The sequence below is a fragment of the Mustela putorius genome, unplaced genomic scaffold (genome assembly GCF_011764305.1).
Source record: "Mustela putorius furo isolate JIRA1106 unplaced genomic scaffold, ASM1176430v1.1 tig00003846_pilon_pilon_pilon, whole genome shotgun sequence".
NCBI lineage: Eukaryota > Metazoa > Chordata > Mammalia > Carnivora > Mustelidae > Mustela > Mustela putorius.
Genome location: NW_025421999.1, coordinates 22,875,988 through 22,894,781, shown reverse-complemented (window position 1 = coordinate 22,894,781; position 18,794 = coordinate 22,875,988). Strand labels below are relative to the sequence as shown.

The following is an 18,794-nucleotide window of genomic DNA, read 5'->3' as shown; positions in this document are numbered from 1 at the left end:
GATGAAGAGTTTTATAAAGGGGGAGGTAAATGAAAATTAATTGCACTACTGTTATTATTCATTTAAGCTGCCTAAATTATTATTGATGTTTATTTTTGGTGCTGATTTGCTGTTTTATTTTACCAAAAAAAAAAAAAAAGTTCCCAAGGATTTTTATAGGTTCTTCTGACTATTTTTTCATAAACTAAAAACGAACTTTCAAATTCTCTTACCATGGGAGCATTTTAGGTTGTGTGCTTTAGGTCGCAAGCAAAAGACACTTATTATTCCAATGACTTGAAGATACTTCAGCTCTCGTTTGGGGATTCCAGACAGAAGAGAAGGTTTAGGACCTGTGACTCAGGGAGGTCGATAAGATTGCCAGGTTCTGTCTAGCTCTTCACTTTGCCATCCAGGTTATCCACTTTGCCCCAGGCCTGGCTCCTCTCATCCCTGCAAAATGACCTTGTAGCTGTCCAAACTATCACTTCCAGACACAGCACCTTCCCAGAGGGGAAGCTGTCCATTCCAGGATGCCGTTCCAGAGATCAAAGAAGCATTTGCTCCCAAAAGCCTGCCAGCAAATCTGCCTGCACTATGTTACCTGCTGCCCATTCTCACTAATGGGTTGGGGACTGGCTTGGATTTAGTCACTTGGGCTTTTCCCGAGAGCCAGGAATGGGTTCCTGGTTCCCAGAGCTGTGTAGGAGTAGAAAGGGTGTCCAGACAAAATTGGTCCTCTGTCCTCTGGGTGGGTGGAAAGGATAAGCATGCCCTGAAGTTTTCAGCTTGGAAAGAGAATACATCCTCTCATGGACTTTCTTTTGACCTGCTTCACTGTTATATTTATTTGTAGATGCTGTTCTCAAACATTGAAGATATCCTTGCTGTACATAAGGAATTTTTAAAAGTCGTGGAAGAATGCCTGCATCCAGAACCTAACGCTCAACAAGAAGTGGGAACCTGTTTTCTTCACTTTGTAAGATCAATTTCTGTTTATTTTAGAAGCTCTGCCCCACCCCCACCCCCCAGATTTTAAGGGTTAGCTTTTGGCACAGTAGCATGTGAGAACTCTGTGTAGAAGTAAAATGTGACACGGAAAGTTTGGGGTCTTTTAAGGCCAATGAAATCTTCCACTGAGAGCCAGAAAAGGGGTGAGGGCCTCACATCATCCATTTTATTCAGTGAAGAATAAACAGCCTTTTCTTTTTCTCAACAAGTTAGTTCTTCGCATCCTCTGTAGCTTTGAATCCTAATGAATATTCAGGCTGTTCATAATGAATGGATTTTTATGTTTCTCCCAAACATAGAGCATTTCCCTTTTGAGACAGAAAATCCTTACTCTTATAATGGCGTGATGAGCCTTTTGTGAGTCAGAATGTTCCCTTGTTAATCGGCTGGTGACAAGCCTGCAGGTGAACGAGCTGTGTCACTCTAGGTACACAGACGCCGGAGTCTCGGTGTTTCTCAAGGGTAGTTTCTCAGAAGGCTGTACTGAGTGGTGGAGAAGTATAACCAGTCAGTCCTCAGTTGTTTCAAATTACACATCATACTCGTGTAATTATTTCTGTCTCTTCGGACAGGATAGTTGAAATTATTTGTGCAATTGATTTATAAAGTAAAAAGTCACCTATAAAATGAAAATTATTTTCAGAACTGAAGGGCATTCATGGCAAAAAAAAAAAAAATAGTGCTACTATTTATAGCATTCCACTGATGCTAATTTTCAGAACATCCATCTGAATTCCTTTCTGTACCAAAATGCTATATAATTGATGTTTCATTTAAAAATGCATAAGAGTCACAGAAGTCAATTTTTGTTTATTTTTATTTCTATTTAGCCTTTAGAAAGGTAATGGTATATAGTCTCTAGATCTGTAATTCTGTATGGAGTGGGCAGAGCTGCTTATGTTCTTTTTATAATCAGGAAATACTTCATAAAGGTAATTAATATTAAACGGAGAGAGGCTCCTCAGCGTAGGAAGATCAAGCCGTTCTTTCCTTGGGTATGACTAGAAACCATGCATGTTTGTGTCCACTTAATCCAGATTGTTCTTTTTCATGAAGGAATTCACATCTTCTGCCAGCTGGAGCATTTGCTGCCTTAGTCCAGGGCCTCACATGGGAATCTTGCTCTCTGACATCCATTTCCTCAGTAACACACTATGAATCTGTCATCCATGAATTTAGCTAAACTATTTCTGAAGCATATTTCATTCTGGGTCATACCATCTCTTGAAATAAGTAACTCAATATATTTTTTGCTGGCTATATAAAATAGCACTCAGTGTTGCTTTCCAAATGTATGTCATGGAAATTCCAGAGGGTGTACTTTGGTTCTAATATTTGATTAATTCATTTTCTGTGTCTTCCTCTTATTGGAGCTGCTTTGGTAGATACTAATCCTAGCCACTGAGAGAAAAATCTAATGACGGAAGGATCTTAGAGGTCATGATGGTGAAATTACTCCCTTTTTAAAAGCACACCTTCTGTGGCAAATACGAAGGCTATTTATTTTGTTCCTACTTGATCACTTTGAGTGAGAGCTATAAACACTAGAAGATCTTTATGTTAATCCTGAATCTGCCTACCACTTCCCATTATGGATTGCCCTTGTAATTTCCACCCAGTGGTCTTAGTTTTGTGTTTTGGAGCTACACAGTGTTGTAAGTCCCATTACACTGTGACAGCTGTCTGAAAGTAGCTACCATTTCCTTACTTTATTATACTAACAAATCATTCTACTTGAAATGACCTCTCATACGTTGTCACAGAGAGTCTCATATTAGAGTAGAGTCTCCAAAGTCCATCATTACCTTAGTCACTTGTTGCTGACTATTCTCTTGTTTGTCCGTGTCCCTCCTAAACACAGCTGTCCAGATTGGTGCATGTGAACTGCAGGGTACTAGGTCTCTCTATTCCTGCATGATCAGGCACATGCTTTTCCCTGTTTCTAAAATGCTTTCTTCCCTCCCCCTGCCTGGGAATGATGGATTCATCTCTCTGAACCTTCTCAGATACTACTTTTTTTTTTTTTAAGCTGTATCTGAACCCTCTCAGGAAAACTAAGTACTCTCTTCTCTGTAATTTGCTACTATTTGGCTCATTTACTTAGTATTACATATATCATATTGGATTCTAGTCAATATAAACTTTTTTCCTAGATTATTCTTCTTGAATCAGAGAAAATTGATAAAGTGTGCTTAGATACATACATAGAGTAGAGCTCCCAACATATAGTAAACACATTGGACACATAAAGTATGTTCACAAACATCACACAGGTTAATCTTTCCAAATAGCTACTACCATGACTCTCTCTAACTTATCCTTATTCAAATTCACAGAAAGACAAGTTTCGTATCTATGATGAATATTGTAGTAACCATGAGAAGGCACAGAAATTGCTTCTCGAACTTAACAAAATAAGAACAATCCGCACATTTCTTTTGGTAAGTATATATATGAGTGTTACCATATGCTGTGATTTGTTGCTAGGCTCTCTAAGGAACCAAGGACTAGCATCAGTGTGGTGTAAAAATTACTCATGGGACAATGCTTTAAATGTGTCCAGGCTAGGAGACTAGAGTCCCAAAAGACTCTAATCTTAAGAAGGGAGAGTTGGCAGAAGCTCATGGATGGGAAAACACTGATAATGCCCTCTCCTGGCTGACTGTGAATTGTTTGTGAGAACCACAGATTCTTAGTAAGAGAAGACATTTATGCCAGAGTTCATCATCGCTTTTATATCCCTCAGCTCCCTAGGGTTTCATTTACTTTTGCTAAGAGAGCTGTAAGTGGGGCAGTCACAGGAAGGAAGCAGATCCTGGGTATGGTAGAAAAGAAATTTAAAGATTGACCTTTCTCCTGCATAAATTCTTTACTAACTTTCCATAGAAAGAATAAGAATCTATGTTTCATTTCTTCAGGATAGCAGGATAGCAGAAATGCATATTTTGGTAGTAATTTGGACAACTTAATTGCCAGTGAGGACCACATTGTAAGTGTACAATTCAATAATATTTAGCCAATTGTGGAGTGGAGGAACCATCCCCACTACCCAGTTATAGAGATTTCTAGCACCCTGAAAAGTCCCTCATGCCTGCTTTTGGCGCATCTCTACAACCCCTGTAAACTTTAGGCAATCATTGATTTATTTTCAATCTCTGTAGTTTGCCTTTTCTGGATAGTTCTTACAAATGGAATCCTTCAATGTAATATTTTACACCTGGTTTCTTTTACTGAGTAAAATGTTTTGAGGTTCATCCCCATTGTGACATGTATCCATATGCCATTCATTTTTATTGCTGGATAGTATTCATTGTACGGCTATACCATATTTTATTTATCTATTTGCCGATGTATGGACTTTGGTCAGCAAGCAGGTATGATTAACGATGGGCCTTGAAGATCTTTTCAGAGAGAGGTATTAGTATAGAGAAAGTCAGGAAATGTCCAGTTTGAACTGTTTTATAAACGATGCTGCAATGAACATTCATGTACAAGTCTTTGTGTGGATACTTACATTCTCTTGGATGGATGCTAAGAGTGGAATTGCTAGGTCATAGTAAGTGTATATTTAAGAAACTGCCAAAATGACTATGCCATACACACCAGCAATGTACGTTTCCAGTTTCTTTATATCTTTGCAAACACATGGTATTACCAGTTGCAATTATAGCTGGGTTAGTGGATGTGTAGTTTTATCTCAAGATGATTTTTATTTGCATTTCTCTCATGACCATTGATATCAGGCTTGCTTTCAATGATCTTATCAGACATTCATATATCCTGTTGGTGAAATGCTTATTCAAATCTTTTGTTCCATTTTTAAATTGAGATGTTTATCTTATATTGAGCGATAAGTGTTCTTTATTTTTGACACAGCTTCTGTATCTGACATATAATTTGTGAATATTTCCACTTGGTGTGGTTTGTTTAAAAATGTTATCTTTTGGAAATCAAAATTCTTACATTTTGTTGAAGTAGGATTTATTAAATTTTTTCTCTATGAACATATTTTCATTTTATTTAAGAAGTCTGTATTCAGGTTTTATACTGACTTTGTTAATTTTTTTCCCAAATATTTTACTCGTTTTGATGCTGTTGTAATCGGAATGATCTTAATATTATTTTTTGGACTGTTCATTGTTACATATAAACATTTGACTTTTATTTATTTTTGTTTATTGTATATTTTTGTATTGTGTGCTTTAAATTCATGTACTAGTTCTAGCAGTTTTTTGGTAGATTCTTTAGGACACTTTACATATAGAATGAAGTCATCTGCGAGTAAAGACAGTTATATTACTTCCTTTTCAATATAGATGTCTTTTTTTTCCTCCTGGGTTTTGCACTGGTTAGAACCAGTTTACTATTGAATAGAAGTGATAAGAACAGACATGTCTGCCTTGTTCCTGATCTTGGGGGAAATCAATCAGTTTTTCATCATGAAGTGTGATGTTAACTGTAGTCACATATGTCCTCTTCCAGTTGAAGAAGTTCCACTATATTCATAGTTTGTCAAGAGTTTTAATTGGAGTTTAATTTTTTGCTTTTTCTGACGTGGGTGTTTAAAGCTATGAATTTTGTCCTACACACTGCATTAGTTTTATTCCATAAAATTTTACATGTGTTTTCAGTTTCATTCAGTTATTGAAAAGGTCTAATTTCCTTCATAATATCTATAGTCTATTCTTTAGGGTTTGTCTTGGAAAGCAGTTCTGCGTGGGACTGTGTCCCTGCACATTTTCTGAGCGGAGGAACTGACTGCTTTTGTTCTGGCTGATCTTTAAAGGATGTTTATATCATGATATAAAGGATGTTTATATCAGAAGGTAGAGATATTCTCTTCCTCCTAAGCAGTGGGCAGTCACGCCTGCTGCCCTCATGAAAGATGCATGTTTCTTAGCCTCAGGTCTCCTCTCCTGGTGTCCATGTGCATGGGCCACCTGGTCTTCCTTGTGTTGCGATTTGGGAACTGAGTCTTGGCAAACTGGCCCCCAAATAATGATACTCTGGCTACTGCTATTGCTCTCAGGGAAAAAAAGTCCTGTAGCTCTGGCCTAGGAGTTTCACGTGTTCTTCCAGCATCCAGAAATCTCTGGCCAGTTGACTTTTGAGCTTGTCGGTAGGGTAAAATCTTAGAATCATCAGTTTTAACATTCCGTTATTTTATTCCCCAATGTTGGAATTTTCCAGATTTCATCCTGAAGTTGACTCTTTAAATTTAATTCCATTTTGGTCAAAGAACATAATTAAATCATTTAAATCTTTTTAAATTCATTAGGACATTTTTATGGTTTAGCATATGGTCTGTTCTGGAGGTTTTTTTTTGTTTTTGTTTTTTGTTTTTTTGTTTTTTCCCCCTCTCTGTATGCTTCATGTGTGCTTTAAAACTATGCATATTCTGTAGCTGTTGGGTGGAATGTTCTATAAATGTTAGGTTAGTTTTGTTCATAGTGTTGTTCTTCTCTTGTCTTTTCCTCTAGGTGTTCTGTCAGTTATTGAGGATAGGATATTGAAATCTATAGGTATAATTGTTAAATTGTCTGTCTTGCCTTTCAATTATGTCAGTTTTGTTTTATATGTATTGGGGCTCTGTTGTTAAATATATACCTATTGAAAGTGCTTGTATTTGTATTTCTATTGATCATAAAATGTTTTTCTTTGTCCCTAGGGATATTTCTTTTCTTAAAGTCTGTTTTGGCTGATATTATAGCTATGACACTTCTTGTACTGTTTGTTTATCTTTTTCCAGTAATTTACTTACAAACTATTTAGGTCTTTGAATCTAAAACATGTCCCTGGGAGACAGTATATAGTTGGATCTTGCCTTTTTAAAAATATTTTTATTTAAATTCAATTAGCCAACTATAATACATCATTATGGATCTTGCTTTTTTATCCAGCCTGATCATCTCTGACTTTTGATTTTGAATTACTGATATTGTTGTATTGACAGATACCATTTTACTGTTTTTTATATATGTGTTTTTGTTGTTGTCCCTCTGTTCCTCCTTTACCTTCCTTAGTGTACTGTTTTATTTCCTCTGTTGATGTCTTTGAACTATTTTTTTTGGGGGGGTGATTGCTCTAAGAACAATATTCATCTTAATTTATCAAGTCTATTTCCTGAAGGTGATTGTTGGATTTTGTTTGTGGGTTTTTTGTTTTGTTTTGTTTTGTTTTGTTTTTGTAACTTTCCTGGACTTGATTTAAGAACCTGTGGCTCTTGTATGTATAGCTGCTATCTCTACTCAATTTTTTGTTTTATAATTTAGCCCCTCTTTTTAGGGGGTCACTCCAGTAACTGCTTAACTAGTTCTGTTGGCGATTTGTCAGAGGTGACCAAACATTGTTAATCATCTTGTCTATGAATCTATGTGTTACTTTGGGGGGAGTTGGGGAGACATTCAAAGGGTAGGCAGTTTTCAAGTCAGATCTAGGTTTTTCTTTCCATGGGGACACCCTTTCCCCCTTGGGTCTTTTCTGCAGATGCACAGCCTGATATCTGCTTCAAAAAGGGCTGTAATCTCAGGCTAACAGAATTGTGGGCATTCTCCATTTTTCTTTTTCTTTTCTTTTCTTTTTTTTTTTTTTAAAGATTATTTATTTATTTATTTGACAGACAGAGATTAGAAGTAGACAGAGAGGCAGGCAGAGAGAGAGGAGTAAGCAGGCCCCCTGCTGAGCAGAGAGCTGTATGCGGGGCTCTATTCCAGGAGCCTGGGATCATGACCTGAGCCGAAGGCAGAGGCTTTAACCCACTGAGCCACCCAGGCGCCCCTCTCTGTTTTTCTTATAGAGTGTGCTAACTTTATGGACAAGGCCCTCAGGAATGAGACATTTACCCTCTGCAGTCCCACATGAAAGCAGGTTTTCAGGGTCTATCACTATGTCAGGGCCCCTATGTTGGGGCTATTGCAGCACAGCCACTGTAGAAGAACCATTTTGATAGGGCCACTGTGCAGGGTGAGCTGAGGAGGGTGGGGGCACGAGGAGGCAGGAGGAAGGTGGGAGAAGCTCTTGTAAGAATGCTATAGACTCCCACCTTTCTTACCTGAAATTTCAGCAGTTTTTCATGAATAAACACTTCTCGTTTTTTGTTTGTTTGTTTGTTTAACTTTAGTTGATTTCCAGAGCCCTGAAGTTGATATTTTTGACAATTTTGCTGAGGTTACAGTTGTTTTTTTTTTTTTAGGAAAAGGATTTACTGATCCCTTTTCTCTGCCACAGCCAGAAGAGGCTTCTATGCCACTAAAATTTTAGGGCTTTTTAGGAGGTGTTAGAGCTTCATTGTCTCAGTGAATCCGGTCTGTTCTCAGCACAGTTGACTCTTTGATCCCCTTGATCTAGTTTATTGACTGAATTGTGTCAAGCCATGCCAGTAAAGTCCGAAGAGTGCTGGTTTTTAGATGATCCTGCAGCATAGTCCAGTAGGAAACCTGGCTTTTATAATTCCTGCTCTGGTACTAAGTGACCTCTAATTACCTGAATGACTTTAAGAAATTCATTATATCGCTGGTGTCATTTTCCATTTCCATAATATGATGGATAATAACAGTCACCCTTGGGAAGACAGGTAAGAGTTTACAAATTTGGTGATGGTATTATTTGGGTACTTGGATATGCTGCCACCAATTTCATCATCAGGGAGCTCTCTGGGAGCTCATTTAGAAGATATTCTTTCTGGACGCATGGAGAGAGAGTTGGCTTTCATAAGCCAGTCTAAAGTGACAACCCACCTCTGCTATTATGAAGACAGTTCATGATCTGTACAGTCCTATTAGACAAGGAAATTACAGTGTTTTAAGCAGTCATGAATTTCTTAGGGTACTTCAACCCAGGGCTAGGGAAAGCGGTGACTGTGTTTATAAGGAGTGCTAATGTATGTAGGGATGCTGAAACATCACTGGAAATACAGTGAGATGTACATAGTTGTGTTTCATACAGTTCCTCTGGGGACAATACCGTGCAGGGTTGGAAAAAATATTTTGAAAAACTGATTGCAATGGGGGATGAAGCCCTCAAAGAGCATGCTTGAGTCAGAACACTTCTTTGCTCCCCTGTCTTCTAAAATGTCTGGGTGAAGTTAAAGGCATGAGGTTAGTTTTGCTGACTCGAATACACTAAGTATATTCGAATAGTGAATACACTTAGTGACTCGAATACACTTGGCTAAAGCCAAGTTGCTCACGACAGTCGGGGGTGGGGGGCATATACTGTTACCCCCAGTCTTTTCTTTTTCATCCTTTCCTGCTCAGCTCTTGGTCTCGCTTCTCAATGTATGTAGGACAGTAGTCTCAACCCTTGTAAAATGCTGGTATAAAAGTTGCTAAATTATCAGTATGATATTTGAGGAGCCCTTTTCTCTGTTTATTACATATTTATCGACTACTTTCTTTTTGCCAGCCACTCTGATAGGCATTGTAGGAAAAGGATTTGGCACAAGTTTCTAATCTTTTTCTTTTTTTTTTTTTTTTAATATAATTTTTTATGGGATTGGGAGGGAGACAAACCATAAGTGACTCTTAATCTTTTTCTTTTTTAAATTGATGCTTAAACTATAAAATAAAGACCAGATGCTTCAGAGGCTATAGGCTTTTTTTTTTTTTTTTTTTTTTTTTTTTTTTTTTAAATCAGAGTTGGTTTTCTCTTCTATTTCATCTTATTCTGATCGCTGCTCTTGAGATTTCTCCATTCATCTTGCTTCTCTGGTGAACATACCTGACCTCCTTCTCAGAGACTGGCTGGCCATTGTCACTGGTGGGGTATTACAGCTAAAAGTGACTTAGCAATCACTTGATTAAAACATGACAGTTTCACAGGCAGGAAAACTAGCATTCTGAAATCAACCCAAAGTTACATCACTAGTCAGTGGTGAGGATGTATAGAACCCAGTTGTCTCCAGACCCTGCTCTTTACAACACAGCACAGCACCACAAATCAGCTACAATACAACTCCCTTTATAAGCAGGATTGATCTGTGTATCTTTGTGTCTATTATTTATTTATCCATCAGTCCATTCATCCACCCATCTGTCCATCCATCCATCCATCCATCCACCTACCCATCATTTATTCCTCCATCTCTATCCTATTTCTTTTTCCTCAGACTTCTGAGGATAGTACATAAAAATTAATTTTAAAGGTATGTGTTTAAAACATATTTTGGTTTCTATAACTAACATGATATGAAAATACTTCTCTTTGTCATCTGTAAATATTCTTTGTGATTTCACAGGCTCATCTGAGAGAAAGAAGGTATAAAGACAGGCTTTCACAAGTTTTTAGCAGAAAATGTTATTATAGAAGAAAATTTCATGGCTTCAGCTTTAAAATATTGTGATTAATTATTTTTATTTCCACTGCAGAACTGCATGCTACTTGGAGGACGGAAGAATACAGATGTTCCCCTGGAAGGATATTTAGTAACACCAATACAAAGAATTTGCAAATACCCTCTCCTTTTGAAGGTATTTTATGTGTTTATTTCACTGCAGTATCTTCCTTGTATCTGCATATTTTGCTTTAAAAATTTTTTCTTTTAAATAATCTGATTTTCTGAAGAAAGAGCAGATCATAGTTACTAGGGAAAATAGCTATTTCATCACATCTATATGGATTAGGAAACAAATCTTTTAGGAAAAGAGGCTTTTAGTGCTCTTTGTAGAAAACTTATCAATTTGAGTTTTATTTTGAGTAAATGCATTAGTTTTAAGATAGATCCCATTAAATACCTTATGACAAGTTTATATTGCATATTATTTACAGGGTTCATTATCTTAAGTAAATCTACTATTGTTATATTTTTTGACTTCCCCTTACACTGGTGTCTTCTTGATGCTAATGAACTTAAAGTGAAAGTTACATAATTTCACAGTTTGGTATTTGAATCAGTATTACAAGGAATGTTGTGGGTCACATGGGACAATAAATGGTAGGATGTAGAACGACCATGCTAAGCAAGTACTGCCTCTGGACACATTAATGGTCTTAGGCCATTGCCTCATTACAATGACTAAAAGTGTTATTGTGAAAAACGTATTTTAATGTGCTAATTATGCTTGTACTGTAAGAATATGTGAATAGATTAGAATAGCAATTCTGGAAATGGTGCTTCTTGGAACTACAACAGCAGTTTGGGTTGGTGGTTGAGCACGGGAGCTCTGAGTTCAGATCCTAAGTATTCTGCTTACTAGCTATGTGACTGAACACATAATCTAACTTCTTAAAGCCTTGGGTTTTTATTAATGAAGCAGAAATAATGATGATGAAATTGTAGCGTATGTCTGCAAGGATGTGTATAATGGATGTGTATGTCTGTGTATGTGTGTATATACATACATATATATACACATAAGGAAAATGTATTACATAAAAATAGTAATTAAACTGTTATGCAAATCATTTAGCACAGTATGTACTCCGTATATGTTAGCTATTATTATTCATATATATTTGATTCTGATTTATCTTAATAGTTTAACTACTTCTTTAAATTTTTAAAAATTTAAAATATTTCAATATGTTATGCACATATTAACTAATGTTCTTATTGATTTACTTTTTGAGAAACAAATGTAAGGAATTTGAACTTAAAATACAAATTTTTTAACTACAACTTCCATGAGTTGCATAACTGGGTTTTATGTAAAATTTCTTTGAAAACAATTTCTCCTTATTAAAAAACAAGTTAAAATTGCTTGCTTAAGCCACAGAGGGAAGCTAACATGGGGATCTTCAGTTCTGCAGACCTTTATTTAATAGGGTCTTCAGTACAGGAAGGTTGGGGCAAACATGACTCCTGTCTTTCTGAGAGTCCTTTCAGACTCTTGACTTGGTGACTCAGATCACATCAGCTATTCCTGGACCTGATTTAGCAATCCCAGGCATTTGTTTGTTTTAAGAGTCAGAAGGGATAGTGATATTAAGAGAAGGATATCACGCTAAGTAGTTGTTCTAAATCACTTCTGGATGGGGATGACCACCAGATAGGGTTGGCTGATCTGACCTCTCAAAAGATAGAATAATGGACACCTCCTTGCTTAGGAAGAAAACGATCAACTCAGAGCTCCTTCGAGAAGGGGAAAGATGCCATCTTTCCCCTTCTTTGGATGATTATCTTCACAAAGAAAGATGAAGAAACTATTTACTTGTGTAGTAGATATGTTGGTGTTGATAATTTTTTTGTTGTTGTACCATTGTGCTGATAGTCTCTGATTTTGGTCGATTTTATTTATTCAGAGAAAAACATTAGGGGTTAGGCTGTGTGTTAAACAATCTATTGCTCATATTTGTGGGACTTGAAATTATTGGTGTGGCCACCCAGTACAGCGTTCATAGAAAGTAACTGACAAAAGATTATTACTAGTTATTTTTCTTGCTATTTCACATTGTCTACATTCATGTCTCAACTTCATGGATACCCACTGGGCACAATTCCATAGGACCTCAAATCACAGTCTGCAGACTGACTTGACCACTTCACATAATTTACAAATACTTCTGCACTTTAGAATTTTTAGAGAAGCCAGCATATCTCTTTTATGGATTTGTGATCCAACATGAGTTTTTAAATCTTGTCTTGGGAGTGATGTAATGTGTATTCTTCTGGTGCTAGCTCTGCCGAATGGAGTGTGAACATACTGAATGCAGGGTCAAAGTTTATGGCAGAAGTTTCAACAGTAACAGACCTCAAGAGAGTATAACAACTGCATAGTTTCCCACTGGATGTTAAGAATTAAGAAAATTATTTTAAAGACTTGCCACAGGATTTCTGTAATTGTGTTAGTTACGTGATGATGGCAACTGTAGTAAAGAAACAAATGACTAATTAAAAAGCAATGCGGTCACAACTGTCTAGACAGTGGGTGAAGATGTTTAATTTTGTGCTTTTAAACAACAAACAAAACCTTTTAATATATTTAAAAGATTAAAGATCATGCTTGCTCTGATATCCTGAATGGAAAAAACATAAAATGCCAAAAAAAACCCCCCAAATCAAAACAACAACAACAAAAAAAACTATTGAGGGGCATATGGCAATTCATTCATTGAAGAAAGTGAAGCTGAGCTATTGGTGAAAATAGCATAAATTGTTCTGTTAGTGACAGAGTATCATGGAACTTGTAAATTATTTATTTTTCTAGAGTATAAAACGTTATTTAAAATTTTTGCTTTATTTATGGCATGTTTTTGTAGTTTCTCAAAAGTGTGTTAGGAAATAAGGCATTGAAATTATTTTTGAAATTATGGGACATATTTATTTAAAGACTTACTGTTCTACTAAGAGTTAAGAAGACATACAGAGTTCTATTTCTGTTGGAGCAGAGGTCAATCTTAGAAACAAATTACATGCTGCAGGTGAGATATTTGACAATTCAAAAAGAGAAATCTAATTTAGTTTTTAAAACAAAATAATTTAAGGCAAAAAAAAATTAAAGGAGCTGCAAAATGTGTGTCAGGGTAACGTATATTCATTGATTCAATCTTTCGTTTTTTGATCTGAATTTTAGTGGAGTTTGTGATGTCCCTTCTGAAAGTGGCTCTCACAATCTCTGCAGTTCTCATTTCCTGGACATTCTGAACCTGCTGTACCAGAAAGCTGAAGATCAAAGGGCGATTTGTTTTTTTGTGTATAAACAGGAGTTGCTGAAGCGGACTCCAAGGAAACACAGTGACTACGCAGCAGTAATGGAAGCCCTCCAAGCCATGAAAGCTGTCTGTTCCAACATAAACGAGGCCAAGAGGCAGATGGAGAAGTTAGAAGTTTTAGAGGAATGGCAGTCTCACATTGAAGGCTGGGAGGTACATTCATTCTACTCAACAATGGAGCTTAAAATAGTTTTGTTATGTCTTATGCTACGTGTAGAATTGTTGACATTGGATGGAGCCATAAATGGTCATTTTCCCAGATAATGCCAGAGGGCTGTAACCATTTCTGCAAAGTGCTCTCATTATTATTTTAAAATATCTTTAGAGTGACAGTTAATTGACTTAATATCAACCTGAAAGCTTTGTCATAGAGCCATCTAATATTGTGTGGGTTATGAGCTTTGGTATTTTAGTATTTGTGCATCTTGATTATCCTTTTCCCTGACCTCCTTTGGTCAATAAGTACATAACCTAAAACCTGGAGAGAGTAAGGAAGGGGAGTAACGCTCTGTATGTGTTCTATGTTACTGTTATTTTCAGATTTTAAATTAGGTGTTTGATGATGAATTTCACTTTAAGGTCACTTAATCTCTTAAATTGTATTTCATTGCAATTATTTCCTCATTTCTAAATGAAGAAACGTCTGTGATGTGGTTTTTAAGGTCCATTCAAGATGAAAAGTCTTATGGATTTATGACTCATTAGAGAAAGAATTTTTTTAATGATTAAAAAAAGCAAACAAAGAGTGATATCAGACTCTATGTTTTCATCCATGGTAACTTTGAATCCCTACTAGTTCATGGGGTTGGAGCCCTATGTTATTTTAGTGCTATATAAAGCATAAACTAAAATTTTGTCTTCAAACTGACTTAACTGAGATGAGATGAGCTTTCAACTGGGATCATTTATTTTTATAAAGTAAAGCAATTAAGACATTTTTTAAAGGTATTGAGAAGATTTAAAATGTTTCCAACCAAATAATGTATCACACAAATTCAAGTGGATTGCTTTTTATCTTTAGGACCTTATAATTAACTGATTTGTTTCGTATCTTCAATATGTTGGTTTCCATTTAGATCTAAAATTATATCCACTCAGATTTGCAAAGAAACCTCAAATGTTGACCTCTGGGAATTCCCCAGTTTATCCACTCTTCACCATGAAACTTTTCAAATCCAACTGGGATCGAAGTTTTCTCTTCGTCTATATTCTTTCATTTCAAGTGTCCAGGGTGACCTTGCATTTCAGCATGAATGCTACTTATTTTAGTCAGTTAAAATGGTTGTGTGTTTTACAGTTGATTCATGATGATAGTTCCTTTCCTGGGGAGCGGTTGTCCTGCTGGGTTGAAAAAAATGGACTGAAGTTTGTTTTTGTCGTTCTGTTGTCACTCGAGCATTGGAAGAAAAACTGGACGTGCTTTAAATTGCAGGGTTTCTCATTGATATCTGCCAGGCCTTTTCCCAAAACAAACCTCACAGATTCTACTCAGTACTCTAGGGGAATGGAATCTGTCATAATTTTGTTCCTCCTCATGTATATTCTAAAAAAATTGTATCTACTGCAGAATTAAGAGATTCTTTAAAAAGTTGATATTTCTTGCTTGGGGCATGCCAATTACTCAAAGGAAGAATGTGTGTGGATCATGTTCCATTACTTACAGCCCCTAACAGGGGGTGCCTCAATCTCACCAGCTCTCTGTGTTTACAACAAACAGTTGAAGTGCAAGAGGAAAATGCAGCCTCAGGACAGAGGAAACTGTCTGCAGGAAATCAGATATGACTACAGTTCCAACAGGCACAGAGGAGATCACTAGTGTCGGGTCCCAAAAAGGGGCAGCAATGTAGATTCTATCTGAGTAGGATTTGAATATAATTGCGTAAGACACAGCCAGGCTGCTTTGGGGGGTTTTGGGACGTTGAGGGAACGCAGCTTGGAGGAAGGCCCAGCTAACTGCTTGGCAACTTTTGATAAGAACAGGATTCCTCATCTCAGTCCACCAGCTTGGAGAGAGGGGGAAAGCTCTTATAATACTCACACCTGATCTGTTCCTGGAAGCTTTGGAGAAACTGCTGATAGGACTCCGATTTGTCCAGGAGAAAGGGTAGACTTATAGGATGAATGCAGGCCCTGGGAGGGAAGGGGGATAGTTACAGAGCTTTCTTCGAATTGCAAACAAAGATTACTGCTCAGCTTGCAGACAGCTTTGTTCTGTGTTTAGAGTAGCTCTAGTGGGTTTAGGACATGGCCAAGGGCAGATGTCGGGTGGCATGCGGGCCAAGATCGGAGAGTTCCCTAAAAAGCCTTTAAGGTGAGAAGTCTTGAGCTAAGAAGGCTGGGAAACAACTCCATGTCTAGTTCCTTCCCCAAGCTCCTGCAGACCCTTGAGGACCACCTGAGGGATGACACACCTGTTCCAGTAATTAAAATTTCTTGAATGGGATCTGAATCTGATATACCATGAATTAGCATTATTTTCACCTTAGGTGGATTATTTATTTCAAGTAAGTCACTTAATTATCCAGTCTTATTTTCCCATAAATGAAATAAAGGCTTTTTATAGTGAAATTTGTCCGGTATCTTGCCTGTCTAATATTCTGTGCTATAAATTATCATTACATTCCTTTATGTTGAATTTAGGTAAACAAGTGATTGAAATCTATGGTCCCAAATTAGATGACAGAGAGCTGAAGCCTGATTTTCAAGCCGACTTCATCTCTAGTCTGGACTCTAACCCTTACTATGGGGATGATGCATCAGACCTCTCCCACATACTATGTGGGTTATTACAGGAGTGAAACGAAATAAGTGGAAGTGCTTTGAATACTGTAAAATCCTATGCAAATGAGTAGTATTTTAAAGTTCTGGTTCAATGGTAGGATTTTGCCCTTGAGAAATTCCTATTTGTCTAATACATTCTCCTGACTACTGAAGGTGTTATATCACTTCAGTTAAGGTTAGATAGTTCCAAGTCACAGAAACTAAAAGAAAAATTAATTTAAAAAGATATGGGGTAGCTCACAGAATCAGTAGAAAAGCTACTAGGGTGTCTAGGCAGCCAGCACTGGTCAAGTAGGTTCATCAGTGCCCTGACTAAAATGAAAAGACTCTAATAATTTTTTTTTTACCATTCTATTACATCACTCAAGATTCAAGATCAAAATCTAAGATTCCTGTAGTCTTGCCTAGGGGAGGACAGAGGTCCTTGTTGGCCAGTTAGCCACTTTCCTTTTGAGGAAAGACTGATCTTCCATTGTATGCAATCTTGGTGAACCCTTAACAGTTTGCTGAGGTATTATAATCCCCATTACACAGATTTAAAAAATGAAGGCCACATGATTTACCCCAAGTGCTTACAGCTAATGGATGGCAGAGTCTAAACCTATATTCCTTGTCACCATGTAATATTGTATCTTCTCAGAAAAAAATTAAGCTAATTCTTTAGATTAAGTTGATTGCTTGCCATTTAGAAGTAAATTGACTTTGGAAATTAGGTTTTTGTCATCATTTACATAGTGACTGCCATTACAGAAGATCTGTAGTTTAATTGCTTATATTTGAAGTTCTGCCTTTTATTAGTATAATTTATATTTCAGTTTTATGTCTTATCCAACATTCAGAGCATTGCACAGGATATTGTGCCAAAGGTAATTGGAGGGCAATGATCAGTGTGCTTGGAAAGGTAGTTCATTAGTTGTTTAATCAGAATCACTGATTCATTTCATAGAACAGGACCAGTCGCCACCTTGGTCTGCTTTTTGGCTGATTGATAGCGTTGTAATGGTAACTCTAATCTTTGGAATCATAATGAACTCTATCAACAAGGGAGTATCAAAAAGCATTATATCACTTGGTAATTCAGCTTTATACCCATGATAGCATTGTTTGGAATAGATCTCTCAAATCTGAAAAAAATCATATTAAAAGATAAGAGGGAGAATTATTAATATATGAAGGTGCTGGAAAAAATAAGATCAAAATAGTTACTGCATTTTACGAAATAGAAAGAAACAGAATAGAAATTTGACACCTCTTGGCTTTCTACATGGAGAAATATAATGGCACAAAACAATTTTAACATCCATTTCCTGCTTTACATATGATTAAGTTTGTGTCTGACAATATATTGACTTCAAGTCATGTTCTCTTACTTTATGGGTGTGAGTCTAACAGAGGTTGTGATGAGAATTTTTTTTTTTTCTTTTCTACAAGGTGATTTGGTGGATACAAATTTGTCTACTGCCTTGAGACAGAATTGATTTATAGATGGCCCTTGTTACTTCAGGATAGGTGGTTTGGGAAGAAGGCCATTGAAAGTCAATCTGTGTAGAAAGGGAGCAGAATTTCCTAAGTGAGAGGAGGCGAAGCTTGATTGGGACTTCATTTCAGTAAAACGAACATTAATGTTGTTAGTTTTTATCTAATATATGACAGAATCTAGGTTAAACATCAGTTAATAAATTGAATCTCAAAAAGAGTGAACCAAATGCTGAATCTTGCTGGGCAGCATACATTTTATGACATTACATGATAAAATGATGTGATATTCTTCATTTCATGTTTAACTTTTCTAGTAGTTTTAAAAGATTTTTTGAAAAATATTCAAATGCTTCATTCATTTTCTCGAGACACTCCTTTGATATTGAAACCATTCTTTTATGAGACGCCCACCTAGTTGTCATTCTTGTCAATTTTCTTTTCTTCCACAGTGAGTGGGTCTAACTCTTGTTAGATCGTCATCTGTCTGTGCTTTGTATATGATTGGGGGAAGTTTCAGAGCCTCCTGTCATCCTTCTTCTTTGCCAAGATTATGCCTTCTCTCTGCAGTCTGCGTTTTTCTGGTATTGACATTCAACATTTAGTTGACAAGATGAATGGGGTAGACTCTGGTGTTAAGCAAGGAGTGCTGACAATGGGGTCAGATAATTAGTGACTAGTTTCCTATTATAGTGATTTTTTGCCTCCTCATAGCTACAAAGAATCATAAAGAACCCTTACATAACATAGTAAGAGAACTTAACATAAAAAGATTTAATCTTTCAAATAATCCAGATGTGGTTTAGCAATATTATTTTCTTTGGGTCTTTTTCAGAGGTGGGGCTTTGTTCTATTGTTGCAGTGTTTCATAAATCATTTTAATGATTGAAGACACACTG

The 18,794-nt window shown here is 36.6% G+C and overlaps 1 protein-coding gene across 5 annotated transcripts in view; it reads left to right on the top strand.

Moving 5' to 3' along the window:
* The window catches only part of PREX2 (phosphatidylinositol-3,4,5-trisphosphate dependent Rac exchange factor 2), a 347,111-nt gene that overhangs the window by 65,878 nt on the left and 262,439 nt on the right, over nt 1-18,794 (top strand). For 4 of the 5 annotated variants that reach the window (XM_045063234.1, XM_045063230.1, XM_045063232.1 and 1 more), the window contains exons 3-6: nt 836-958; nt 3,327-3,431; nt 10,356-10,457; nt 13,630-13,791. In XM_045063234.1, coding sequence (XP_044919169.1) covers nt 836-958; nt 3,327-3,431; nt 10,356-10,457; nt 13,630-13,791 — 492 coding nt within the window. The remainder of the gene's footprint in view (nt 1-835; nt 959-3,326; nt 3,432-10,355; nt 10,458-13,629; nt 13,792-18,794) is intronic. The other variant, XM_045063231.1, reaches the window with a different exon arrangement.